General features: G+C 35.5%; 13 protein-coding genes across 13 annotated transcripts; 6 read left to right on the top strand and 7 right to left on the bottom strand.

Annotated features, from left to right (window-relative positions):
* Nucleotides 1–64: 64 nt before the first annotated feature.
* Nucleotides 65–1,291, bottom strand: RAM1 (protein farnesyltransferase; the record flags this gene model as incomplete). Its single annotated transcript, XM_019181080.1, has 1 exon — nucleotides 65–1,291. One exon carries the CDS (start codon nucleotides 1,289–1,291, stop codon nucleotides 65–67), a length of 1,227 nt encoding a protein of 408 aa, XP_019041392.1.
* A 411-nt stretch (nucleotides 1,292–1,702) lies between these two features.
* RIM13 (Rim13p) lies at nucleotides 1,703–3,832 on the top strand (the record flags this gene model as incomplete). The annotated part of the gene is made up of 1 exon (XM_019184370.1): nucleotides 1,703–3,832. One exon carries the CDS (start codon nucleotides 1,703–1,705, stop codon nucleotides 3,830–3,832), a length of 2,130 nt encoding a protein of 709 aa, XP_019041391.1.
* Nucleotides 3,833–3,954: 122 nt separating this feature from the next.
* On the top strand, nucleotides 3,955–4,977 carry NUR1 (Nur1p; the record flags this gene model as incomplete). Its single annotated transcript, XM_019182960.1, has 1 exon — nucleotides 3,955–4,977. One exon carries the CDS (start codon nucleotides 3,955–3,957, stop codon nucleotides 4,975–4,977), a length of 1,023 nt encoding a protein of 340 aa, XP_019041390.1.
* Nucleotides 4,978–5,118: 141 nt separating this feature from the next.
* WICANDRAFT_60249 (Nup35/Nup53 family RNA-binding protein) lies at nucleotides 5,119–6,501 on the bottom strand (the record flags this gene model as incomplete). The annotated part of the gene is made up of 1 exon (XM_019182959.1): nucleotides 5,119–6,501. The coding sequence occupies one exon, from the start codon at nucleotides 6,499–6,501 to the stop codon at nucleotides 5,119–5,121; it is 1,383 nt and encodes a 460-aa protein (XP_019041389.1).
* A 301-nt stretch (nucleotides 6,502–6,802) lies between these two features.
* On the top strand, nucleotides 6,803–8,059 carry RPN6 (proteasome regulatory particle lid subunit RPN6; the record flags this gene model as incomplete). The annotated part of the gene is made up of 1 exon (XM_019184369.1): nucleotides 6,803–8,059. One exon carries the CDS (start codon nucleotides 6,803–6,805, stop codon nucleotides 8,057–8,059), a length of 1,257 nt encoding a protein of 418 aa, XP_019041388.1.
* An 83-nt stretch (nucleotides 8,060–8,142) lies between these two features.
* NUP84 (Nup84p) lies at nucleotides 8,143–10,284 on the bottom strand (the record flags this gene model as incomplete). The annotated part of the gene is made up of 1 exon (XM_019181076.1): nucleotides 8,143–10,284. One exon carries the CDS (start codon nucleotides 10,282–10,284, stop codon nucleotides 8,143–8,145), a length of 2,142 nt encoding a protein of 713 aa, XP_019041387.1.
* Nucleotides 10,285–10,534: 250 nt separating this feature from the next.
* Nucleotides 10,535–13,449, bottom strand: CYK3 (Cyk3p; the record flags this gene model as incomplete). Its single annotated transcript, XM_019186109.1, has 1 exon — nucleotides 10,535–13,449. A coding segment is annotated over exon 1 (2,654 nt), but the record flags the coding sequence as incomplete, so codon positions are not given.
* A 38-nt stretch (nucleotides 13,450–13,487) lies between these two features.
* Nucleotides 13,488–15,477, bottom strand: ATG20 (Atg20p). Its single transcript, XM_019186108.1, has one exon. The coding sequence runs from the start codon at nucleotides 15,468–15,470 to the stop codon at nucleotides 13,779–13,781; it is 1,692 nt and encodes a 563-aa protein (XP_019041385.1). The 5' UTR covers nucleotides 15,471–15,477; the 3' UTR covers nucleotides 13,488–13,778.
* Nucleotides 15,478–15,678: 201 nt separating this feature from the next.
* Nucleotides 15,679–19,722, top strand: TRM3 (tRNA (guanosine(18)-2'-O)-methyltransferase; the record flags this gene model as incomplete). The annotated part of the gene is made up of 1 exon (XM_019181106.1): nucleotides 15,679–19,722. One exon carries the CDS (start codon nucleotides 15,679–15,681, stop codon nucleotides 19,720–19,722), a length of 4,044 nt encoding a protein of 1,347 aa, XP_019041384.1.
* Nucleotides 19,723–19,935: 213 nt separating this feature from the next.
* WICANDRAFT_76354 (uncharacterized protein) lies at nucleotides 19,936–21,510 on the top strand (the record flags this gene model as incomplete). Its single annotated transcript, XM_019184368.1, has 1 exon — nucleotides 19,936–21,510. The coding sequence occupies one exon, from the start codon at nucleotides 19,936–19,938 to the stop codon at nucleotides 21,508–21,510; it is 1,575 nt and encodes a 524-aa protein (XP_019041383.1).
* Nucleotides 21,511–21,675: 165 nt separating this feature from the next.
* On the bottom strand, nucleotides 21,676–24,015 carry PMT1 (dolichyl-phosphate-mannose-protein mannosyltransferase PMT1; the record flags this gene model as incomplete). The annotated part of the gene is made up of 1 exon (XM_019184367.1): nucleotides 21,676–24,015. The coding sequence occupies one exon, from the start codon at nucleotides 24,013–24,015 to the stop codon at nucleotides 21,676–21,678; it is 2,340 nt and encodes a 779-aa protein (XP_019041382.1).
* Nucleotides 24,016–24,757: 742 nt separating this feature from the next.
* Nucleotides 24,758–25,757, top strand: LIH1 (putative lipase; the record flags this gene model as incomplete). The annotated part of the gene is made up of 2 exons (XM_019181127.1): nucleotides 24,758–24,970; nucleotides 25,032–25,757. The coding sequence occupies 2 exons, from the start codon at nucleotides 24,758–24,760 to the stop codon at nucleotides 25,755–25,757; spliced, it is 939 nt and encodes a 312-aa protein (XP_019041381.1).
* A 309-nt stretch (nucleotides 25,758–26,066) lies between these two features.
* On the bottom strand, nucleotides 26,067–27,332 carry GPA2 (guanine nucleotide-binding protein subunit alpha; the record flags this gene model as incomplete). Its single annotated transcript, XM_019185362.1, has 2 exons — nucleotides 26,067–27,031; nucleotides 27,065–27,332. 2 exons carry the CDS (start codon nucleotides 27,330–27,332, stop codon nucleotides 26,067–26,069), a joined length of 1,233 nt encoding a protein of 410 aa, XP_019041380.1.
* Nucleotides 27,333–27,774: the final 442 nt, after the last annotated feature.

Genomic DNA, 27,774 nt, shown 5'->3' with positions numbered 1-27,774 from the left:
CGTTTTGTGCTTGGTTTACACCTAATTCTTATAACTACATTTGGTTAAATTTTTAAAGATCCATTTATTCTTTCTGAGATACATAATGAGCTTTGAAGTGTTCGGCAACACCTTCAGGAAGACCAAATATTGGGTTTATGGTCTTGATTATATCCTCCTTTTCCGCCTTCACAACTGAAGGATCTATTGGGGTTGAGGAAATTGAATATGCTAGAGAATCTAGAGAATTTATCTTTTCATTTCTCTCCAATTGGTCTTGATCAATAGCAAATTTATTTTGAACAACACTTAGACCTAGCAAGACATAGTTTGAGTGATAAAAGTCTGGGTTTTTGCCAGGTTTGTCTCTTAAACCGCCCATTTGTTCATGCTGACAGCACGAAAGTATGTAATTTTGTAAGGCAGCTCTAGATGCAACTTCACTTCCTACCAAAATATCAAACATAGGTATCAAACCACCAACCCAAAAACTATAACAACCATCAACTAGTTTATTTGAACGACCCGAAAAGCCGCCTTCTAAGCTCAATTGCTTCGTTACTGTCCACTGGATAAGTTTTTCTAAATTAATATGTTTTAAAAGTACTTCTTTGCCTAAGATTAACAGGGCAGCAGCAGCACAAAATGTATACCCCCCATGAGCTTCATCAAACGGAGCACCTCCAAACCCACCTTCAAATGTTTGGCATTGAGCTAGCCATTCAGCAGTACCTTCAACTAACTCCTCGCTTATTATATCAAGCAAAGAAGCGACAACGAGTGAACAATAAACTGCTCTTGTATCCTTCTCACCACCAACATGCATAACAAATGAACCATCTTTCTGCTTCAGACTCATCAACCATTCGTACATCTTCTTACGATCCAATCTATTGAAACTTTCTCCATCACCTGCAATTGCTAGAGCTAGAATACCAGCATAAGTTGAGGCAATATGACCAAACTGACCTAAACCACCTCCAATACCACCATCTTTATGTTGAAGGGCCAAAACTTTGCTCACAATTTGTTTCTTCACATCTTGCGGAGGGTCTATTCCTAAAAGGTTCAAAGAGTTTAAGCACCAATATAATATCCATGGCTGTGATGCATCTAATGCCTTGAACATCGGTGGTAATTGTGAAAGACCAGCTTGTAAAAATCTGGCATGTTTTATTTTCATTAAATGTGGTAGGTTCCCACTCTCCAAAATGTCATCATAAATTTTTGCAATAGCATCTTCTGTTTCTTTCTGATCCTCAGTAGTCTTTGTTAGAAGTTCTTCCTCAAAGCACTTTCCGTTTTCAGACATTTCAACTAATAAATCAAATTGTAAATTGTCGTCTTCTTCTTCAACCTCTGTGAATTCAACAACTCGTTTTCTACCAAGTAGTTTCAGTAAAAACTGAGCTTTACCTTTCAACTCAAAGCCCAACGACATTTTGCTCTCTATTTATTGACTAACTCGAATATGCTTAACCTCAAAATCTCTATACTTTAGCCCCCAGACTCCAGTTGTACCTCATTTCAAGGCTCTTCAAGTTGTTTCTCTCTCTTTTGTATGCTCTAAATTAGGCAATTTGAAAATCTCTGATGAGCCAAATCTGCCATTTTGTTATGGGCGAACAAGAACTTCATTTTAAACTTGGGGCGGAATTTGGACGTGGAATCGATAAAAAAGGACATCAGCTCAAGATGTGCCAAAAAGCAGAGAGATAATAGAATGGAACAGGACAATGTACCAAAAGCACTACGGATATTAGAGCGTGCAAAGTACCAGTACGCACTTGGTGCAACTGCAAACGCGAAAAAGCTAGGTATAGAGGCAATCAATCTATTGAATAGTGTGTTAAAAGATGGTGCCCATGATAAGGTCATTTTGAAAGAAATCTGCAATGATGCCATAGAATTCTATCAAAATATTTCAAATTCAAAGTACCTAACATTTGATGAGAAACTGACATGGTTGAGCTCCAGCGTAAACGGTGGATTTTTCCCTCCAGCAATTTTAAAACACTCGTTTATAGCTGATGAGGAATTGAATGATGAGCTTCATCTATCCGAAGATCAAACGGCGAAGCTCACAAGCTGGAAGTCGATTAATAACGACAATGATTGGAGTTTAGATGGAATTGACCACCTTTATCAAGATTATTTACAAGATTGTTCATTTGTTGCATCCTTAATTTCCCTCTCAAAGTTTAACTCAAAGCTGCTACTCAATACAATATATCCCCACAAATCTTCGAAGAGGTATGGTGTTACACTGCATTTTAATGGTTGTCAGAGGCTTGTTGAAATTGGGGATCAACTCCCAGTGTTGTCCAAAGAATGTCTTTATATCAAGTCCAGAAGCAATGAACATCTGCTGTGGGTTTCACTTATAGAGAAGGCATACTTGAAAGTTCAAGGCCATGGCTACGAAGCTAAGGGATCAAATGCTAGTATAGACACTTATGTAGTATCCGGATGGATACCACAATTCATACACGCGGATCAAAGAGTTGATTTAAATTCACTATGGGAAGATTTATATGATTCGTTCCAAAATAACAGGCTTGTGCTCTCATTAGGCACAGGGAAACATTCCGAATATTATTATCCAAATCATGATTACTCAATCTTGGAGCTTGTTGAAAGTACAAGGTCAATAGTCATCAAAAATCCTTGGGAAGAAAGTATAAGGGCTGTGAAATTTGAAGAGTTATTTGATCATTTTGAAACTTTATACATCAATTGGAATCCATCGAACTTTATTCATACTCAGATGAACTTTATTTGGACGTACAATGATGATATCTTTTTCAACAATCCACAATTCAGTGTCACTAATGACAACCCCGCAACAGTTGAAGTTTGGATACTTATAGAAAAGTTTATGGGATTTGAACAATCATCTATCAATGTTTTAGTATACCAAAGTAACGGCCAAAAGTTATTTTCGAAAGGGAAATCTCTGGTCTACAATTCATCTAATAATAGTGGCTTCCATTTATCAAAGTTTAAGCTTGGTGCAGGGCAGAGTGCTACCATAGTTGTCACAAATGATTCAAAACAAACCCAAAACTTCTCAATTCATGCATACTCATCGAAAAGGGTATCTTTAACTAAAGCCAAAGCGCAGTATCCGTTTTTGAAAAGTATTAAAGATGAGTGGGATGTTGATTCATGTGGTGGTAATTGGTCTCATCAGAGTTATGTCAAAAACCCACAATATCAAATTGAAGTACCCGAAGCAGGACAAGATGTCGAAGTTATTTTTGGATTGTTCTCAAACAAAGATGTCCTTTTGAATTTGCAGTTGTATTGGGATGATGATAAACCATTCAGTGAAAAAGCGTCGTTAATTCATGAGAAATACCATGCTGGCTCTATGACAAAATGCATAAAGTTGAAAAGCGGGCAAAAATATAAACTGGTGATGTCAACATATGACACTGATATTCTAGCACCTTTTAGATTATTGATCAATTCAAACGTTGGTCTATCTATTCAAAAGTTGTCCAGCAGACTTGGTCTTTTTCTAAGAACTTTTAAATTTGATTGGAACAATAAGAATAGATTCAAGCTGAAATTTCAGGTGAAACGTGAAACTCCTGTCAAAGTTCACATATGGACTGATAATCTCTATTCAAGTTACAGACCCAAAATTCGTGCTAGTTTATTCTATTCGGATGGAAGACCAATTCAAATTAACACCGAGTTTGATGATTCAATTTATGGGATTTGGCTAAAGAAAGCAATCATCTCACCTACTGATAGTGTGATATTGCTGATAGAAAGATTTGAAGTTGGAAATGATGAGATGTCAATCGAAATAGGATCAGATCAAAAGATTGAAGTCTTGACCTAATAAATGAAGATCCGATGTAAATAGTCGGAATATGTAAAAATGTAAATACAAAGATTTTAACAACAATTATAATGTAGCTGAAGAGGCAACTGCTCCATTGATATTGACTTGATTGATTGAAAATGCCTCCTAGAAGAATTGTTAGAAAACAGAGTTTAGCATCCAAGCTGAAGTCATACCCATTTGATTTATTGCTGGCTTTAAATGAACAGAGAGAGCTTATAGATTGGGATTCATATTCAAAGACCTTTGCCTTACCGTTTGGTGTGTTACTGACAGTAACTTATTTCTTCCTTAGACTATGGCAAGACAACACCGTTGTAGAGAAGAAGCAAATGTATTTTGACTATCATAAGCAGCAATTGTTGAGAGACTCAAAGTATTTCAATAAATCAGATGTCTCAGTCATACCCAAGCTATTGTTCATGCTACAGCTTATAATCATCACAATCAACGTTCTAAACACATCATTCTTTTTATTGAAAACAAAAAAATATACCATATTCAACAAGGTTTCTATTTCACACACGTCATCAGCCAGAAAAATATCAAAAGATGGCTCTTCGAGATCATTGTTTGATCTACTACAATTCTGGAAGAAAACCGAAGAGCCTGAGATTGAATCATATTGGGAGCTCAACATCTGGAACCCTTCCAAGTTCTCAACATATTTATTTGTTTCATTCCCACCGTTCAATATTTTGTTTTTATATCTGTCACAATCATCCTTCAAAAACTTGGTGTTTCTATTTTCCACGTCTTTGGTTTTATATTTTGTCATTGTTAAAGGATACCTGGTCTTGATAGAAGATAAACAGGTCCTATATCAGGAGACATTTGATGAATACCAGAGAAAGTATGTGAATCCAAAACTATCCGTGGCTAAGAGGGAAGTGGCAATTGATGCTACCCATGGTCCGTATAATGATTCAATTGAATATTATTCACCAGGAAGAACAGAGAAACTTTTTAAAACTCATGATTACAAGGGAAGGGAATCAGTGGAGACTTTTGAACAAGGTGAATTTACTCCTGTAAAGAAATCTACACCATTGAGAAAGTCAGTATTTACTCCAAGAAGTTCTAGATTTACAACATCTTATCATCCTTCACCATTATCAAGAAAATCACATCCAGGGTTCTAAAAGTTAAGATCAAAAAAAGCAAATTCATCACCTATATTATTATAGTTTACATCATATAAGAAATCTAGTTAGTTATATACTCACCATGCATGTTCATACTACATTTTTTAAGCCTTCGTGTAGGTCAAGGTTTTAATCAAATCATAGGTCTTCCCATCCAAAGAACCAGTTGCTAACTTTGTTCAAAACATTTTTACCTTCACCTTCGCTTGACTTAGCCTCTGTTCTTTTAGAATAAATACCTTTTGTTTCTTTGGTTGGTTTGACAAAAATTTGTTCATCAGTTTTAGCTTGAATTCTATGTTGGAAATTATTTGTATAATGAGAAAGCCCATCAGGTTGCATTGGGTTTGCTTGCTGTTGAACAAGATCACTTTCTCCAATATTTTCATTATTTGAAATTGAAATGGATGCTATATTTTCAATAGCTTGCTTTGAATATGGAACACACCCAATCATTGTGCCGTGAAAAACAGTACCACTTTCCTCTAAAGCGCGCATTGCTGATGCCTTGTTGTCATATGTAATTTTAATCCAGCCTTCACCAGTGAAAATTGGATAAGTCTTGGATTTTTGTTTTGTGAATAATGGGTCCACTCTTGTAACTTCAAAATCTTCCAAGATTCTACCAAACTTGGCGAAATGCTTAATGACAGAGTTTGCAATTGACTCAGGATAGCCGAAAACCAGGACAGCGGATTCTGTATCTGGTCTTAGTGGGCTTGAGCTTGGTGGTTGAGGGCTATCAAATGATTTTGAAGGTGTTGAGAGGTTAGATGACGACTCACCTTGTTTAGTTAAATATGGAGGGAGTATGCTTTGGGAAGAATATTTCAATGGAGTACCACCATTGCTTTGTAAGAAACTTTTGTTTCCTTCCTTAACTCCATTATTGGAGATCAAACTTGCATTACCATTTGCCGTGTCATTAGCGAACGAAAGATGGCCTTCTGATAAATCTTCTCTTTTTAAGTCTGAAATTGTTCTAGAAGGTGGTAATTCATCTGAAAATGCATTTATATGGGCCAATTGAGCATTTGTTCTTCTTGTTCCAAAAGTTAATGTTTTGAATCCAGGGTTCGAAGTTGAATTAGGTTTGGATTTGTTCAAAAAAGATGTAGACTCATTATCTATATCACTAAAGCTTTCTCTTTTGACAGCCTGTGATGGGATCATACGTCTTCTTGGGTTGTTGAACCACAATGGTTGTGTTTGTTGTTGTGCAGCATTTGTTTTTTGATTTATGGTAGCTACTGATGGATTTGGTGAATCAAAGCTCAAATCAAAAGATTGACTGTGTGTAGGGACTCTTCTATTTGGAGAGTACGTCTGAGTCGCACTGGTGTTAGCAGGGCTGTTGATATCATCTGTAGATCTGTCTGAAGGGTCCAAATTTCTAGCTTTCAAAGAGGAAAATCTGGATTGTTGACTATCAGTGCTCTTGAAGATGTCAAAATTGTTCTGGTATGAGCTCCCAAAAAGGTCCTTGGAAAACGACTGGTCTGCTTCTCTATTCCCAAACATAACAGCAGATTAGACAGAATTGGATAATTAACAAGCTGACACCAAATTGCCCATGAATCAATAGCCTTCTTCTCTTTAGAACCAGCTCATCTTCGTCAAAATCAAAACAAAAAAAAACTCGAAATCGAGTGCTGCGCAAACCAGACTTACTGAGGGTAACCAAAACACAATTCGCGAATTCAAGTTGAATGGAAATCTTGATGGCAAAATCAAGCTAACCAAGAGTGATTGAAGCATTCACAATACAAAACATTAAGACTTGCTGCCTTGTCATCTGAAAGCTCAATTGTTGAAATCCAAGATGACTGCACCAACTTTAGAAGACGCAAGAGTCGCTGTTAAGCAAAAAGATGTTGCCAAAGCTGAAGAACTTTACCAACAAATCATTTCAACAAAACCATCTACACATGATTTCTCCAATCAAGAAACTGCAATCTTTGAGTTAGGTGACCTTTACAAAAACGAAAAAGCCAAAGAAAAACTTACAAAATTCATTCCAGAAGCAAGATCAGTCATAAGTAGCTTTGCTAAATCAAAAGCTGCTAAGACAATTCGTTATTTGATTGATTTGTTTGACCAAATTCCAGATGCAACAGACTCTCAAATCGCTGCTTTGAAAGACTCAATTGCATGGTCTGTAAAGGAAAAAAGATCATTTTTGAACCAGTCATTACGTTTAAGACTTGCTACAATCTATTTTGAAAAGAAACAAGCTTACCAAAATGCCCTACAAATTATCAACGAACTATTAAGAGAATTCAAGAAACTAGACGATAAACCATCTCTTGTTGAGGTCCAATTATTAGAAGCAAAGGTATATCATTCTTTAAGAAACTTGGCTAAAGCAAGAGCTGCATTGACATCAGCTAGAACATCAGCCAATTCCATTTATTGTCCAACATTGACTCAAGCAGAATTGGACAACATGAGTGGTATTTTACATGCTGAAGATAAAGATTACAAAACTGCATTTTCATACTTCTATGAAGCTTTTGAAAGTTACAACACACAAAGCGATGAAAAAAATTCAATCAGAGTCTTGAAATATATGTTGTTATCCAAGATTATGCTCAATTTAATTGATGATGTTAAACAAATATTGTCTTCCAAATATGCATCCAAATATACCTCAAAAGATATTGATGCCATGAAGGCCGTATCTCAAGCATATGCTAACAGATCTTTGAAAGAGTTTGAACAAGCTTTGTTTGTCTACGGCAAAGAACTATCTTCTGATCCTATAATTAAATCTCATTTCAATGCTCTTTATGACACTTTGTTGGAACAAAATTTGGTTAAATTGATTGAACCATTTTCAGTTGTCGAAATCTCCCACATCTCCAAAATGATTGGCCTCGATATAAAACAAGTTGAAGGTAAATTAAGTCAAATGATTTTGGATGAAGTATTTTATGGTGTTTTGGATCAAGGTAATGGTTGGCTATATATTTATGATAAACCAAAAGTTGATGCTACATATGACTCCAGTTTAGAATTGGTTAACCATATGTCTGATGTTGTCGAGTTACTTTATGAGAAAGCTGCCACATTGAACTAAAAAAAATAGATAATGAATGTATACTACTATCAGAAAGAGATCACTAAACAAATGTAGTTTATTATTAAAAACATTAAACTTACTTAAAATCCTTCACCGACAGCTAACGCAGCACAATCAGCAACAAGAGCCAAATATTCTTTAAGCCTTCCACAATTTTGGAACAAAATATAGAATTTGGAACTTTCACTGGCAACTGTGTTTACCATATTCAAAGCTTCTCTCAAGTAGGAAGCTCTGAACTTTCTACCATCAACATATATGGTGTGCAATTGAATGATTAAATATGGAATGTAAAGTGAACGTAATTCTTGGACAATATCAACCTCATAATCCGTTTCTGATAGTTCCAAAAATACAGAGCCTATCAATGAACGAAGATCTTGAGTGATTGTGTTGATATATTCAATGTTTGTGACAGCACCTCCAATCTTTGGTTTACTTCTCCACTCATCAATTGCAATAAAACCTTTGACAAGAGCATCATATTGTAATAGTTCTTCTCTTTCGAATTGGGACACTTCCTTATCAACCAAAACACCGTATTGTTCCACGTCATAGTTTTTCAACAATTGTGATAATGAGTTTCTTGATGCAAATTCTTGAGCAGCTTTTGTTCGACCAGTTAATAAAAATCTTCTGAAAAGTGAAACTGCAGCATGGATGGCATCTGAATACATTTTTGCTTCAATGAACCACTCAACACCACTGATCAACTTGTTATCAACTTCATCAATATCTTGAAGGGTAACACCAGATTTAATTTGATAATGCTCCTCAGTAAGACTGAAAACTCTTTCAACTGTTCTCTTCAATATATTTTCTAGTGGTAAATTGTATAGTCTGCTTAATTCTAATTGTGTTGTTCTCTGTTTGGAATCGAATAAATCAATTAAGAATAACGAGTAAGCATCTCTTGCTTCAACTTCAGAAAGGAATGAGACATAGACTGGAATTAAATCATATTGTTCATAAAGTCTTAACACCAAGATGTATGTTGTTAATAGCTTCGATCTGTCTTCACTACTGATTGCTGAAGGATCTATAATTGAGATGAAAATAGCCAAATGTGTAACGATTCTCAAGGCATATGGTTCACCAAATATTTCATTAACTTCATCTTTTCCCAGCATAACACTTCCAACAAGACTTAATGAAGAGTGGATAATTGGTCCTATCTTGTTTGATAAAACAGAGGCAATCAAAACGCGCAATGGGTGTTCACTTTCTTCTTTTAATTTTTGCGAGATTGAATTTAGAACATCCTGAACAGTTAGATCACTCTTTGGGATTGTAAGTATCAAGTCTTCCTTGTCAATTCTATCATTCTCTATTAGCGAATTCTCAACTTCACTTGTTAAAATGTGGTTTAAATAAATCAATAACTGTGAATCCCAGGTATTTGCTAATTTCAACGGACTCAAATCACCGACCAAGTATCCATATATAGCCTTTTCGTACTCGTTCAATGATTCATTTTTTGATAACAAATACAAAGTCCTTCTCCAAAGTGCCTTCTTTTTGATACCCTGTGTGTTTTCATCGATTTGCTCAATTTGCTTATCGATAACCGGATCTAAATATTCATTTAAACCTGATAGAATCATTCTCAAAGTCCAATTGTTTGTTCTCATACATTCAGTTTGCGCTTCATCGAATCTCCCAGCCAAGATCAATTCAAAGATGTACTTGTAAAAAACGCTATCTTGTTCTTGATCTTTTGGATTTATACTCTTGTTCAAACGTATTGGGGCATCACTATCAAGGTTTTCTAATGCATGGGATAATTGAGTGTTAAGCCATTTAGAGCTTGATAAATTAGGTCTTTCAGGTTCAATTGCACTCTCTTGTAACCACAAAATCATTAACCATATTTCACGTAATTTAGAGCTTTCTTTATAAAAATTTTCTTCAAAGACAATATTTGAGTTGAAGCTATATGTTTCAAGTTTTTCTGATTCCTCAGAATATCTATAATTAACCAAGAGTTCAACCAGGTGCCAAAGTTTTGCTTCAAGTTCCCAGTTCAAATATTCAGAAGAATTTGGATTTTGTGTGGAGACTTCGTAAGCTTTTGATGCTGTTATTGACCTGAATTCTTTAACAACGTCGAAAACATCCTGTGTCTTATGCAACTTGAAATCTTTCAACGCATCAGCAAACTTTGCCAATATCACTGGATCCTGTAATCCAGAAGCATCAGAGATCTCAAGATCAGAGGTCATTGCTCAACAAAAATCAACCAATGTTGTGATGCTTTCAAGTGTTTAATGATCAAGATCCAGCTGTTTGGTTCGAAAGAAATAAACATACAAAAAATTGAAAATTATGTAATCTAATAAAAACATCCGAAAACGGAACATTTCCGTATTGGGCATCACATAAACTACTACAAAACCATGCAAATAAGAATGCTAAATTATCAATTAAAAATTAACAGTAATGAGTAAAGATGACTCTAAAAGTGTTTTAAAATGTTGTTGTTTTATGTTCTAATGATTAATGGCATGACCATTCAGCAAAAACGCAAAGACTAGTTCCATTATCAACAGAAACCAAACCTCTCCAGGTTCCAATTTCATTACATTTCACAGGTAGCTCCCATAAACCAAATGGTGTGCTTTGATCTTTTTTGATGAATCTTGTTATCTTTCCTGATGGGGATTGAAGTGCTATTTTGGTTCTTGCTGGTGGACTTGCTAATCCATTGGATGGATACTGTGAAACACTAAAGACATATTCACCCCTGCAGGATAGGTTTCTATTTTGTGGTTGTTTAATGTATAAATCATTCAGCTGTGCTGGAACTGTTGGATATCTAATCACAAAGTCTAGTGGCCTATACTCACCTTCATGTACCACTGGGATAACCATAGATAAAGGATGGATGTTTTGAATTGATTTTTGAGTACCTTTTAAACCTGAATAAATGTTGATGAAACCAGTTGGGTTGTTTTCAGGTAGGTGCCCTTTGATCTTACAATATCTTTCATTATGCTTCCAATAAACTTGTGCAAGAGTGTTTGTGAGCGAAGTTTTTGTTTGAACCACTGCATTAATTTCAATATCTTTCGGAATCTTTAGATCAATTTCAAAAATCTCAAAATCTTTTAATCTTGTCAACGCATTACTGAACTTTTGAATCTTTAAACCATTTTTGAAAAATGAAGGGAAGCAAGGTGGTAATGCTAACGCTACCATTTGATCAATTGGTGGAACAATGTGCTGATCTTCAAATCTATCTGGAATTTGAGTATAAATTAGATCCAATGGCTCTGTCAAGAAATAAAATGATTCATTAGGTTCATCTGGTTGATTTGCTAAAATTTCGTAAACTGGATTTGTCAAGTTACCCAATGACACATCAATAAACCTCCATTCACCATTTATAACAATAGCATTCCAATAGTGTTTCACGATAGATTGTGGAGTTTTTAAAGAACCAACTATGATATCACAGTTTAAGCCCATTGAATCTGCTAAGCACTTGAATAGAAAAGCCATACCATAAGTATCCGCACCTCTCTGTTTGAAAATCAACTCAACATTTGGAATGTACTCTTCATTTGAATATGCACTATCAATAATGGTAAAATGTTCTGTACAAAAAATGAATAGAGCTCTTAAATACTCCAATTTACTAGTGTATTTCAAACCTAGCTCATTTGTGATGAATGCTTCTGGTGAAAGAACAGTTTGTTTGATCTGCAAGTTTCTAACATAGTTATCAACATGTTTCAAATTAAAGGCATGTAGGTCAAATTTTTGTTCAGTTTGATAGACTTCATTATTATTGATATTAGATAATTGTTTATGTGGTTCAAAAATGATATAACCTTCATTTTCTCTCACTCGTTTTTCTCTCAACTGACGTTCTTTGGAGCCCAAAGAATTTGCTCTGTTCAAATCAACTTTTAATTCTATCCATGAATTGATTTCTTTATCTTCCATATTCATACCATCAACTTTTGAAGTCAAATTTTCAACAGATGGCAAAGGTGGAACATCTTTTGCAGAGAACATTTTTTTGAAGATTCCACTTGGTTTTTTCAATTTTCTATCTTCAACCAACAAATGACTACCAGATCCACTGGACTGAAGGTTTTCTTTTTGTTTCAATTGTTCTTCATATCTATGTCTGGCAAAACTACCAGCACTAGTTGCACTGAAATCACTCAATGCATATGAACTATTGTGTGAGTTTGATGAATTTGTGAAATATGAACCATTCGAATAACTGAAAACATTTGATGATTGTGAAGTTGAGGAACGTGATTGATTTAAACTATCTGGATCATATGGAGCAACAAAATCGGTTGATTGTGAATCCCTCATGTTCTTATGAGCTGCTTGTTTTAAGAGTGCTGACTTTCTGCTGGAATAATCATTCTTACTGTATGGATTTCCTGGGGCAAATGGGTCAAACGATTTGAGGTTTTGACTAGACTGTGATTTCACTGGAACTGAATGCTGTGGTAATGGAGGAGGAGGTGAGGCATACATCTGTAGTCTTGTTGTGCTTGATGAATTATGAATTGGTGATTGAAGAGTATGAGGATTAATCTTATCGACATAACCCTGTTGTTGTTCTAACCTAACTGGAACCGAATATGAATGGGGCAGGTGTTGTTGTGAGGATCTTTGTGATGAAAGGTGAGTTTGCTCAGTAGGATAAGGACTCTGTGGGTTATACGTGTTTGACGTGTTTTGTGAAGGTGTGTAATAATTTCTAGAAGATTGGAAACTGAATTGAAGATCATCAACTTCTTCATTCTCAGGATACGATGCAATATATGGATGTCTTGAAGCTCTCTGAGACAGGACTGATGCTTTTGCGCTTGGACTTGAGTATGGTGAGGCAATTCTTGAAGTAGTAGGAGTTTGACGCACACTAGCTTGAACTTCTCTAATTGGTGAACTCTCTTGACTGCTATTCTTTGCTCTAATCGATGGACTGAAGTTCTTCAAATCTGTCTTGATCAGTTCAACATAGTTTGAAGGAAAACTTCCAGTCATTTTGTTTCTCTTCAGCCTTCCATGCCACCAATTACCATCACCTAAACTATCAACTTCTATTATATCACCTTCAATGAAACCAAGATCATCTTCTTCAACACCACTCCAGGAATAAATTGTTCTAACCCTAAAAGGCGGCTGGGGAACTGACATAACCTTGTTCACACTGGTTTTCTTATTGACGAGGACGTGTTTAGCTCTATTGAAACCCTTAAAATATGATATAACTTTCTTTGTATTTCAGATGAGATGAGTTTTTGAAGGTTGAACTAGTAAATAGAGATCTGAGATACGGTACACACCACATGACGAATCGGGAAATATGTCAATAGATTATGTCATCAACGTTTCATAATAAACCAAGGGAAAAGCTCAAGAACAATCAAATGACAATGTGTTTATTAATATTTAGGCCTTATGTAGAGCTCAAGGGCTCACTAGTGATTTAATGAGCCGAAATGGGATTGTTGGTTGTTTATTCGATCAGGTATTGATTATATTCCGAGAGCTGTCTCCATGGCAACGCACTGTGAGCAGGAAAAATCTTCAAACTCAAAAGCGAGTGAAGTTTCTATACAGAAAAGAGAAGGACAGAGCTACAATCGAAAATGAATATTGTTGTGATCCGAGTCCATAATTAGTCAGTTTGTATTCAGTTCGCTCATAATTCATGAATATTACGCTCAAATTTCAAACCATTGGTTTATGCCTTTTGTAAATCAGCTTTGGCCTCTTCCCAGAATTCAAGATTCTTCTTTGACCAATCTAAAACGCAAGCACTATAAGCCAGTATCATTTTCTTCAAGTCTTCTTCCTTCGATATTTGGAATCTCTCCAACTCATTCTTGATTGATTTAGTAACTTTCCCTAAGTCTTCTTCAGCTGCAGTGACAGTTTGTTTCAATTGATTTATATCATCCTTTGTCTTTGTCAGATTATGTTGGCGTGTAACCTCAGGATCCGATTCAATAGCTTCCTTGATAACGTTGCTAATCTTTGAAATTCCAGGGATTTTGAACTTTGATGACTTCTTTGGTTCTAACGGAGTGACACTCTGATTCAAACCAGCATCTTGGTTAGCTTTAGCTTGTGCATCTTTTGCAGCTTGTTTTCTATCAAAATTGATCTGCTGTGTTTTACCGCTTTCAGCATCCAAAGCTTGATCAATTCTCTTAGATTCTTGCTCAGATTTTTGTAGTAAGTTTAGATGATTAGATTTATGCTTCAATGTTCTAGCTGTGATATCTAGCTGTAATGCTTTTTGTTGTCTAAACTTTATGATATCTTTCACCACTGAAGCAAATTGAACGGACTCTCCCAATGGTTCAGTAAATTCATAATTTAAAGAGTTCACCAAAGTTTCAGTTGATAAATAACAATTGTCATGAACTTGACCAACTTTTTCAAGTGTAGATGCCAATTTCCCATTTTCTTGTAAACTAAATGAGTTGAAACCAGCCCCGGCTTCTGAGAACTCAGTAGACATATCACTAAGGTGTTTCACAATTCTTTTATTAGCTTTATCAATACCATTCGATATAACTGCTTCATATTCTTTGGCGTTAGCTTCAACTTCATTGAATTTTTTATCTTCTTGAGTTTCCTTGACCACAATAACAGTACTTGATGGGAGAGGTAAGTATGAATGAGCTGCAGTGGAATGAGCAGGATCCAGTGGATCTGCCTGTAGTATATTCTTTGGTATATCCGAAATAGGAGGAGAAGTCAGCACCTCTGGCCAATTGGCATTTGGATCTAAAAAGCTCTGATAAACTTGACTTTCACGGACTTGATCAATCTCCAATAGCCTTTTCAAAAAAACTGATAGCATTCGTCTTCTATGGTCTATAATTCTTGTATCCTCTTTGGCCTTCGTTGGAGCAGCAGCATATTTTGATATCTTGTGCTTTTCAGGAATTGGTGGAATTATCAATGTCGGGAATAGCTTGACCAATGTGTTTCTAAGACTCTCAAACTCGCTGTAACGTCTTCTTACCAGCGAATCATTACACTTGATTGTATAAACAATATATCCTCTGCTGTGACCTTCACGGCTTTTGCCAGCATCGATTATTTCAATTTTCAACGACTTCTTATCTTTGAACGCCAATTGGGTTGTTGAGGTGTAGACTTCTGGGTCGTATGTTGTCGTGTTGCTAGCTACTGCTGGAGCTGATTGTGGTTGGCTTGCAGTTGATAACGTAGTTGGGGAGTCTGGTGGCACATCGTTTGTGTCACTTTCTGGCTCATTATCCTGTTGTAATTCTTCCTCATTGTGGGTTGGTTCTTGGGAATCCTCATCTTCATCCTGTGACAAAGGTAAGTCAATAAACTCGTCTTCTTGGAGAACCGTGGACTGAGCACACGGACTGTTATCCTCTTCTTGAATTGACATATCTGAGCAGTTGATAAGTTGATTGTTGAATACGTTTGAGTTTGAGTGGCTAGTCCTTTGTTTGACCCCTTTTGCAACGATAAAACAATCTCATCGCGACAAGGGCCTCGTAACCTTTCTACTTTCGTTCGGGATTGAAAAAAAAATACTCATGATGAAGTTCATGATCAGAAGAGTCCAGTTCAGTTGAGCGACTGCTCTTTTGAAGATGCAAAGTGCTAAGCTATTGGCGAACTACCTGAGCCCAGATCAGCTTAATCAGCTTGCTGCTGACCTTTCCAAGAACTTGACAGATGCTGACTCTGTGAATGCCTTACTGGAGGTTATTGACCTTATTGACCAAGAGACTCTATCTCAAATATCACCACTGATTAGAGATCAATGCCAAAGATTCGTGCTAGAGAACAATGAAGATGGTCAAATATTTTTGCTTTTACTAAAATTGCCAAATGTTTCTCAGCAAGTTATGAAATGGATAGCTACAGCAATCGTTTCTCTTATTAAAATGAGACTCAATTTTCTATGTAATGCTGCCGCTGTTGAAGTGTTCAGAAATCATATTGAGCCTCAAATAGATGAAGAGATGATGCATTTAGAAGAAGAATCACTGGTAAATATACTGCAATCCTTGGATAAACTTCTTTCCTTGAAAGTTGGAGGTGTTTCTGCCAGTCTTGATATGCTGATTTGTTTCTTATTGACAATTCAAGATGCTTCCATATCAACCAAAGCTACCAAATTATTAAGATGGAGGGACTCTTCTGTGCCAGAGCCAGAAACATTCATCTGGGATTTAATACCTTGTTTGATGGAATCAGGAGACAATATTCACATTTCCAATGGTTACATACTATGGTTGAGATACCTTACAAACTTTTCCTCCAAACAGCTAACGAGTGAAATTTTAAACCACAAACTACAAAAAGGACAGTACTGGAGATATATACAAAATGGTATGGGAAGTACTGTTCATGAGCATAGAAAATACTGCCTTTCAATCTTGAAATTATCAATCCAACAACTGGATATAGATGTTGATAATGAATTTATGTATTATAACAAGGAGTCATCTTCTCAAATATTGGAGGAATGGAAGAAATATTGTACCTTGTTTGAAATCGTTGGTATTGATACTGCTTTAAATCAAGCTGAAGCTGCAAAGAGTGATATTCATCAATTGTTGTCACCTGATTCTTTTGTCAAATCTAGCTGGGGTATGGTGTTATTATCTACTGGGTTCAAAGGGTCAATGGAATCTGTTAGAAAATTTTCATTGAATATAATGCTATCCTGTTCAGTGGACCGTTTGCCTATTTATGCTCATGAGTACTTGACCTCTGTGTTTTTAAGATATGCAGTTGAGGCCCCACATTTTTTAGTGAAAAAGACAAACAATAAATTAATTTGCGAATATGGATTGAGACTTGAAAACTTCATCATCAGTTTGCTGAAATCATTAAGAAATTCAGATAAATTTGAACAAGTTGTGTCCCAATTGCTCGACCTTTTAGTTGATTTGACCTCTATTTTTGCCCCAGCAAGACTTTATTTGTCATTAGGTTTACTTAAAGGTTTGAAGGGGAAACAAATATTGGACCAATCACAAGTTCAAAAAATCTATAGATTGTTTGATTCAATGGCAGAAGATGAAGTTTTTGAGAAATCTTTACAGACCATCCATTTGAAAATGCTGTGCCATCTCAAACGAGATACTGGGCTTTTATTAGAATCATTAACCAAGTTTATTCAATACAATGGTTATGAATTGTTTGGTGAGCATTTTGACGTGTTTTTGGATTATGTTGCTACCTTTCATGACGGGTCAGACTTTAATTATACTGGTAGGGAGCTAGAATATCAAATTGTTACTTCCATTCTTTTGAACAAATTCACTTTGTCGAATGAGTTTTTGCTTGAACTTGCATATTCAAAAGTGGACCATACACATTCTTTCTCCAAAGAATATAGTGTCTTGCTAACATCATTGGTGAATACTTCAGTTGATAGCTATGAAAAGGCAACATCATTGATTAACCTAGAGATTTCCAAGAATAGCTGGAGAAATCTTGATCTTTCAAAGCTTTATGATTCTCTCTTTACACCATTTGATCTTGAAAAGTTTGAATTTTTTGTCAATTTATATGCCAAATCAGCTGAATCATCAGATGTTTCATTATTCAATTTCAAAGATCTGTTAAAAGTTCACAAAGATTTGAAAAACCTCAGCTATGATTATAAGAGAAAAGATGCTATCAGTGCCGGCTTCTTTGATCTAACTCTCGCATTCATCAAAATGACCCCATTGGCCGAACAAGAAGTTGATGAACTTCTCGAGTTATTAGATCAAGAGGCATCAAGTGCTTATTATTTGACCAATATATCAATATGTAACACCTTGCAATACTTGTTGAAAAATTATGACTTCGATTTTATTAACGGGATTGAAATTTTAGAAAAGATATGGGAACAAATCACTTCAGAAAGATTGGTTTTGAATCAAAAACTGATGCATTTGAAGTTTATTGAAACACTATTTGATGAAAAATTGTTGAAAGATTCAATCAATAATGAATATAATGCAAAAATCATTCAAAGAATTGGATTAGAGATTATTGATCAATCATTCACTAGAAGATCATTCTTGCCAACTTTGACTTCAAAAATTATGAATTATCAAAAAGGATATTCTGCTGAATTCAATCAAACATTCTGGTTAATTGAAGTGTTGGTTAAAAGTTTCAGTTTGGTTCAAGATGAGAGTAATTTGTTCAGACTCAAACCAGTTTTGGCAAAGATCTATGATGATGAGCTAAAATTTCACGGAGATTTATATGAAGAAGTTTTTGGACCGGATGAAGTCTCTGCAAAGATCAATGTCATCAGTATACTTGTGACAAGCTCTGTCGAGTTCACTAATGAATTCTTTCAAAACTTGATTCAAGATGATAAATATTCATTGCTAACACCAAATAAAAAGGCTAATGGCACAGAAGAACGTCAAAGAATCTCATCATTCGCTCTTTTGCTATTGGTATCACGTCAAATTGATCCAGAACGTTTATCAAATATTGTGGCCAAGTATTTATTACCGTCATTAGTAGAAGAATCAAGTCCACTAGTTAGATCTTACATTGAATGGATAGTTAGCATTGATATGATCAATAGTGATGTGAATAGAGAAGCTTTATTTGGTTACTTTAAAGATCAGTCTAAACCAGCACTAGTCACTTCTGTTGAAAGAATTGCATTCATGACTGCACAGAAATTGCCATCACCAGAAAATGTTTCATATTTTGACAGGTTTACTCAATTTTTAATCCCAAATTGTACTTCAAACAAACCATTGATTAGACATTTTTCAAATTCATTAATATTGTCTGTGTTTCCAGAATTGATATCTAAAAAGATAGAATTGCCTGTGCATAGTGTACTGGAAGCACTTTATATTGAAGCTAAAAAATCAGAAGTTACTGGTCAGTATAGAAGTGGTGATGCTTTGATATGGGATGTTGAAGATGATTTCACTTTAACATCAATATTTGGTGGTGTTTTATCCAAGATCTCACCCAGGGAAGTTGATGCTATATCGCAGGCTGAATTTGAAAAATATTACCAAAATGAAGCTGGAAAAGTTGAAGTTGGTTCAGATTACCGTTCGAATTGGAAAGCCTCAACTGAAGACCAACTTTCCACAAGCTCTAACGTCAATTCACCTTTACAAACCAAAAGTGGAGCTTGGGAATCAGTTATTGATCTCGACGAAAATACCAGAAGTATCAAGAGAAGCGAGTTGATTGTTGTTAGTTCTTTGGTTGATAAGCCTCCTAATCTAGGTGGTATTTGCAGATTATGTGATGTTTTAGGTGCTGGGTTGATGACTGTTGATGATTTAAGAGTCAAGAAACATCCACAGTTCAAGAATGTCGCTGTGACTGCTGATTACTGGATGCCTATCACAGAAGTTCAGATCAAGGATATCCCAAAGTTCATGAAGTCAAAGAAAAGGGAGGGCTACACATTGATTGGGTTAGAACAAACAGATCAAAGTATTGTCCTTGGTAAAGATACTGAATTTCCATCCAAATCTTTGATTCTATTGGGAAGAGAAGCCGAAGGTATTCCTGGAGAACTGCTTGCTGAGTTGGACTACTGCATTGAAATCAGACAAATGGGAGTCATCAGATCCATGAACATCCAGACTGCGACTGCTGTGATTGTACACGCTTATTCCTCGTCTCAAGCATCAAAATAAACTGAAGAGTTTGAATAATTTATTTTTGTATGTAGATTTCGGTTTCAACCGCGCTAACAGTCCCCGAACCAGAAAGTTTATTTTATCGCGAATTTTCACTGATAAGAAAATTTCAGTCGCTATAAATACTTGTGATCAAAACATTTCATCACCAGATCGAAGAAACCATCATCGAGTCGTGCTGGTGTTGGAAGGTGTCAGGAATAGCTCACCATGTCCGAATCACAACAGTTTTTTGAATACCCACCAGTAGGGGCCAGGATCGTCTCACTCGTGGCATCCGTTATTGTTGCAACAGCTTCTGGTACTCCATATGTTTATTCTGTGTTTGCACCACAATTGGTTAAAAATTCAAAGCTTCCAGTGTCTTCGTTGTCAAACTTGTCACTAGCTCTAGCTTTAGGTGGTGCTTGTGGAGGCTTCCCTGCTGGACTCATGATTGATAAATTTGGACCAGGTCCTGCTGATTTCATTGGATCAATATTTCAATTCACAGCATTCACACTACTTCACAAGATCTATACAACACAATCACAAAATATCCCACTGCTGATGGTTGCACTAGCATGTGTTGGATTTGGATCCATACTGAGCTTTTATTCGACAGTGAAATGTGCCACAGCAAATTTCCCACATCATAGAGGTACTGCGGGTGCCTTACCAGTGTCAGCTTATGCTTTGGCAGCGTTGCTTTATTCATCTATTGCAGTCAATTTCTTCAAAGATAATACAGCGGGATTGCTCAAATTTTTTTCATTGTTTTGCCCAACCCTTTGCGTGGCTAGCTCTTTCTTTTTGAGAATTTACAAGAAAGAAAAGAGATCAGATGCCACAGTTTCGGCAAATAGTGAATCAGCCATCGCAGAAGAAAGAACTACAATGAAGACGGTTCCATCAGCCGCGTCTTTGATGAGTGCATTCAATGAAAGAAGAAGAAGCTTAAGAGGATCACTAAGTTTCTGGGGTATTGGTGTTAGATCTCCAAGAGGTTCAGTCAGTTCATTCTCTCAAGAAAACAGACCATTGTTAGCACCAGAACTTCGCAGAGCAGATAGTTCAGTGATATACTCTGCTGTTGAAGATGTTCCAGTGTTTGTGCGTGAACATTCGCCAATTTGGAATCATTATATCGTGAAAGCGATCTGTCAAAGGTTGTTCCTCAAGTATTATTTCATATTGGCTTCCTTGCAGGGTATTGGGCAAATGTATATTTATAGCGTGGGTTTTATCGTTGTTGCGCAAGTTAATTCAACACCTAATAAGAAACTAACAGTTGGACAATCTCAAGCATTACAGGTTTCAACAATTGCAATTGCTAGTTTCTTGGGAAGATTAACCTCGGGCCCTATTTCTGATGTTTTCAGAAGAAAATTTCATGCACAAAGGATATGGTGTATCTTCTTTGCATCTTCACTGATGGGATTAGGCCAGCATTTAACTTCAATATTTGATTCAGTTGAGCAGATCACACTTTGTTCATTCATTACAGGGTTTGCCTTTGGGTTTGTCTTTGGTACTTTCCCTGCTGTGGTTGCTGATAGATTCGGTACAGAAGGGTTTAGTACTATATGGGGCTTGATGACCACTGGTGGTATTATAACTGTTAGTCAATTGACAAAATTGTTTGGTTATTACTTGGGTAAACATACAGATGAAGATGGTGTTTGTAGAGCTGGACTTGAATGTTATAGAGAAGCCTTTGTTTTCACAAAATGGGCCAGTTTATTTATTTCAGCATTGCTTTTATTGACCATTTATATTAATCACAGATTGGGTACTAAAGGTTAACATCAGAGTATGATATTTATGACAGAAATATGACAGAAATATGTAAGATATCCATTCATTTTGAAAATATGCTACATGTAGGAAAGATTCACTTAAATAACTTGTTTATTGGAATAAGGGGTATAATGATTACAAATTCCATCTTCTGTTTTATATACTTACTTTTTACCCTTGGAGAACTTGTTGACCTCCAACATTTTGTTGAGAAGCAATTGGTTGAGCACCACCATATGATTCACTTGGTTCAAAGATTTTTGGTGGAATATTGTAATCACTTAAACTTTCATGGAATTTGTTACAGTCATAATCCCAGGTATCAACTAATTTTGAAGCTTCACATTGTGCTTTGGTCCATGGTGTACCGTAAATCAATGGAGAGTAGTTGACATAGAATAAGAATGAAATCAATGAAAAGATAATGATTAAAGTGTAACCAATACTTCTCTTCTTAGCAAAGATATAACTAACAATAATGTCCAAGAAGTGGCCCAAGGTCAAAATAGCAAAATAATAAGCTGGTAAATAATGGTGTAAGAATAATTGACGACCCATTAAGAATGATGGAGCAAAATGAATAATCCAACCAAGAATATACTTGAAAGTTTGGACATTGAAGTTATAAATATGACGATCAACACCAACACTTGCACCCTTTTGCCATCTCAAGATTTGAGTAGCGGCATAAACTGCAAAGATGACAATGACAGCAGTAGAAGCCCACCAAGTTGGAGCATTACCTAACAAATAGATTTGACGATTATCTTCACCCCAGTAGTTAATACCACGGCTCAATAATGGCCATGTGTTTGGTAATGATTGCCAGTTGTGAGGAGCATTCAAGTTTTGGTTAATGTGCCACATTCTTTGATGTGCTTCAATGGTTTTTTCGATTAAAGATGGTTGTTTGTAATTAACCCTTCTAGCATCTGCTGGTAAAAATGGATTTTCATTTTGTTCAACATACCATAAAGATTTTGATAAAACACCTTGAGTAGCACAAGTAACTTCTTGTTGTTCGAAACCCCATTTTGGTAATTTAACTTCATGAGAAAACAAGTAACAACCAGTCATAGCGTGACGTAATCTAATAACAGATTGTAAAGCAGTCAGGTTTTGTTGAGCATCTGGTGATTTGGTGTAAGCTTTTTGAATTTCAACAACAAAATCATCATTAGCATCACCTTCGAAACCTTCATAACCATAAGCTGAAACTTCCTTTTGCCAGTCATTTTCAGTAACAGGACATTTGTGATCATGAGAGTGTAAACGGCGACCAGTTAAAATATGTTTTAATCTGATTTTGGTACCATCTTGGATTTGTTGGAATGAAGTTGGTGCTTCAGTAGCATCATATAATTCAACCAACCAATTATTGTTGGTATCCAAGTGTGGGTACAAAGTAATTTGCTGTTGCTTTGAACCAGTTTCATATAGAGAATCATGGGAATGCAAGTAACCACCTTGAGTATCAATGTGACGGATAGAGATAACTGAGCCAACACCAACATCGGCTAAAATATTACCTGGAATTTTGTTACCTTGTAAAGTTGATCTGAAAGCTGAAGACATGAAAGCAGCACCATCACCTTCTTTGTACAAGACTTTGAAGTGAACAGCAAAGAAAGTCAAGTATAAGACAAGTGGGATACCCAACAAGATTAAACCTCTAGCGATGGTGTGTTTGAAGATTTTGCAAACTGGAACAGTTAAATCACCAATTAAAAACCATAAATCCCAAACATTCAATGCACCAACCCAAGCAACGGTGAATAAACCAACCCATTTTGATGAGAGAGCTAACCCTAGGGCGACACCAGTGGAAACTAAAGCTCTATACCATTGGAAAGAGAATGGAATTTCATTTTCAAATCTTTTAGCACCATAAACTGCTGCAGAGATGAAGAAGATTAATGGTGAATCTAATAAAATGTATCTTGAGATGGTAACATTGGCATTTTCATATGTGAAAATTAAACCAGTAATGAATGCAACTAATGGTCTAACACCTGAAGCTCTTAATGTCAAATACAATAACACAACAGTACCGACACCTAAAACAGCTGGGAATGCACGCATCCAAAAGTATGGAGTTGTTTCTGGGTAAACATCACCAATCTTTTCAAAACCAAAATCACCTTTGAAACCAGCTAATGAAGCAACACCAGCGAATAATAATTTTGCTAATGGAGGATGAACATCCATGAAGAAAGTGCCTAAAATATATTTTTTAGCAAATCCACCAAAATGAACTTCATCGAAAACAACTGAGTTTGGTTGATAAAGTATTTGTAATCTGATAAATAGGGCAAAGATAACTAATGCAGCTAAGAATAAACGTTCTTTAAAAGTTGTAACTGAACGTAGATGTGATAAATTTGGAGGAGGAGTAGTAATCAAGAATGGACGGTCGACACCTTTTTCGAAAACGAATTCAGTGACTGGATCCAATTCTTCAACATGAGATGATTTCTCATTAGTTTGTTGTCTGGTTTTCTTTGGAGCCATTGTTGTTCATATAATTGTCAAAGGTATTGAGGTTAATATGAAATAATGAGCCTGAGTTGATACAACGTGCAATTGGGTAAGATCTAGCTTCTCCTTTGGTGGTGTAAGAGCAGTCTAGCAAATAGCAACGATATGACCTGGACAATGGCAGCACAACTCCTTCAATTCGACGTTGAGGTTTTGACGTTGTTGATGTTTTTTTGATTTCGCGTGTTTTTTTCGTTTTTTTTTGTTAACACGTAGAAAATTGAAAAAATGATTACATAACACAGGCCTAATTCGCGAAGGGGACCATCAATTGATCAATTGCAATGAGAATTTTAATTGCAATTACAAACATTTTGAAGAGAAGAGATTGCTGGTGAATTGGTGATTGTGCTGATTAATATGGCAGGTACTGCTTGGGTAGAGGCGCTCTTTATGCTGCTACTTTAAGGCTGAAGAAATGGTTCTGTGGTTGTGCTGATGGAGGTTGGTATGATTGAACAATTGAGAGATTACAAGTTGCAATTGTTCAAAATATTTATAAATTGACTGGGATGATTTGTTATCAAATTGTTTGTGATTTTCCTGAAAGACACTATCAAGCTTAATTTTCGAAGTTATGCTCAAGTTCAAGTTCCATGTTCATCACCGCCACAAAAACACAAAACCTAACATGTTTGAAATTTCGTGTGACATAAAAAGCATGCGGTAAAGCATTAATCATTCTTTCAAAATCAGACTTTCCAATACCTCTATCATGAGGTTTCAGCATGGTATTGTGGTATTTACTCTCTTGAGGGTTGTGATAGGGTTTTCTGATCAACTTTATGACAAATTTATTCATTATGCACGTTATTCTGCTCTATCAGCATGTATCACACATGGGAACTTATCAGAAGGTTGGCTACATAAGGGTGCTTGTCATTTAAATTTTTGTCATTCTGATGAACGAAATATGGGTGCACAGATTGTTAAAGTGAATTGAAACCTTTTCAAAATTTCACAAGTGTGGAATACTAATCGTAATATAGATCAGAAATGCAACGAATGATGAAAGTGGTACAGGATTCATCACTTTGGATAAAAAGAATAAGGAAATAATTGTTTCATTTAGAGGTTCAGTTACTAGAACTGATTGGGCGAGTGACCTACAAATGATTCCAGTTGATTATAAGTCTGTTACAAAATTGAAGCATGTTCGTGACTGTAAAGGTTGCAAAGTTCATTATGGATTTATCAAGAACTTGGAACAGATTTCGGAATCCTTAGTTAGACCAATTGATGAATTGTTTGCGAAGCATCCTGACTACAAATTGGTCCTTACCGGTCATTCTCTAGGTGCAGCTTTAGCAATATTAGTTGGTATTGAATTTAGAATGAAAGGTTATAAGCCATTGGTTTTGTCTTATGGCTCACCACGTTTATTTAATTCTTTAATGGTTGATTGGGTCAATGAAATTTTCGAAACTGATGAACTTTCCAAAAGAATTAGTAATTGGAAAGACGTTGACTGGGGTTTAATTAGATTAGTTCATGATGAAGATTTTGTTCCAATGTTGCCACCAACTTTCAAACCAGCAGGTGTTGAATTTTTCATAAAGAAGAAAGATTTGCCTCATTTAAAATCTGATATTGAATTTAGAGGTGCGAATTATATTGAAATCACTAATAAGACAAGACAAAAAGTGTTGGACCTTTTACATGCTTATGAACATCGAACATACTTGATGACAATCAACAAATGTGACAATTTTTGACCCTTCATGAACTACAATCTCACTTATATTAAATTAGTATTGAATTAAAATTAAACACCACATCGAACGTCACATTAAAAATTTGTTTTTTTGGAATAGAAAGTTTTTTTGGTTATGAAAAATAGGAAAAAGGAACTTTTGGGTGGTTTTTCTTTTCAAACTTTTGGTTGTTTTGTTTTTTAGTTTCATCATTAGTTACAGGATAGTTATGGGTTCTTTATTCTGTGTGGTCTTTGTAGCACGTTAAAAGAATAGTTAATTGATCATTTCATTTCATTTCATAAAAGTTGTTGTTGCTGTTCATTTCATTCATAACAAACCAGTGTCATGCAAAATATTTGATAAAATACTTTCTCTAACAACAACAAACACCAATTTAATGTTATTGGTATCAGTAGCTTGAGTGATATAAGGGTAAATTGGTAAACCTGATCTGTTTACTCTAGTAAATCTCCATAAAATGTACTTGGCAGCTTTATTGGCATCATTACCACCACTATAATCAGGGAAGTAATTCTCTAATGGTGAATAAGGTAATTTTTCAACGAAAACATCAATTTTGTTTAAAAATAAAACAATTGAACATCTTGAAAACCAACGGGAATTGACAACAGAATCAAATAATGTTAAACTTTCTTCTAATCTGTTTTGAGTTTTCTCTTCTAATAATGTTTGGTCGTATTCAGATAAAGCAACACAAAATATGATTGAAGTAACATTATCAAAGCAATAAATCCATTTTTTACGTTCTGATCTTTGACCACCAACATCATATATATGAATTTTCAATCCATTCAATTCAAACTTTAAATCAAAAATACCAGAGGTTTTCTTTCTTGTTCTCAGCACATCTGTAACTGTTGGTAAATAATCTTCTTGAGAGATTCTATCAAGATTTTCAAAAAAATATTTAGCAGAATCCATTAAATAAAAATCTTGACGATGATTTTTAATCAATTCAGCAGTTGATTGATTTTTCCATAATGCAATAATTTTCAAAGCTAATCTTTTATCAAAACTTTTATGTGGGTCAACAGGTGCAGTTGCTGAACTTATAAATTCAAAATCAGTTTCATCAACTTGATCATCTGTTTCTAATTTTATATCAAATTTTTTATAAGCCTCCACTAGATCTTTAGCAGATAAGATGATATTCCCAAATATAAAAGGTTTGAAATCGAATAATTCTTGATCAGAGAATCCATTTGAATGTAAGATTTTTAACTGTTGTAAAATTGTTGATTTACCACTTTCACCAGAACCTAAAAGCAACACTTTTGTATATTCATGAGTATCTTTTGAATTACCTGAATTCACTGCTGTAGATGTACCATTAGAAGATTCTGAAGGCACTATTGATTGTTTTCTTGCCTGTTGTGTATCTGAAAGTTGTTGTTGTTGTTGTTGTATGATTTGTTGGTTGTTGCCATTCAGAGGCTTGTTATTTTGAGCAATGTCATTGGCATCTTTCTCATTTGAAGAAGAAGAAGGGTTATCGAGCTTGGAGGTCCTTTGGACTTTATTGCTGACTTGAGCAGATGCTGGAGCATCTTCTTTGGAAAGACAAGACCCCATTTAAACTTGTTTGAGGATGTATATGTGTAATATGTTGTTGGGCTTAATGTAGTAGACGCTTGGTGCCTCTTGGAAGCGGAAGTTGAAAGTTTGCAAAAACCTGAAGGAGCGAAGTATTTGTTATGAGCGAAACCAAGGGTTCTTATAATGATTATTATCAACCTTTTCTCGCGTCAGGTGTCTGGTGGCTCAATGAAGAGGTATTTCAGGATAAGATTACTACTCGTCGAATTGATGTGCTTAAAAGCTTTTTTTCTGGCAACAACAAAAAATCGCGTTCGCGAAACCCTTCTCGGATGTTTTTTCGAGCTTGAGCTGGAACGAGCTCAGTTGATTTTGCTGCGCAGTGACCGGCTCCACACCACGATAAGCTCATCGAATCAGCTTATTACAATAAAGTATATTAGGCAATATACGGTGGAAATAAAGCTCTGGATAAATG

Source organism: Wickerhamomyces anomalus (genome assembly GCF_001661255.1).
Source record: "Wickerhamomyces anomalus NRRL Y-366-8 unplaced genomic scaffold WICANscaffold_1, whole genome shotgun sequence".
Taxonomy (NCBI): Eukaryota; Fungi; Ascomycota; class Saccharomycetes; order Phaffomycetales; family Wickerhamomycetaceae; genus Hansenula; species Hansenula anomala.
This window is presented reverse-complemented; position numbering and strand designations above follow the sequence as displayed.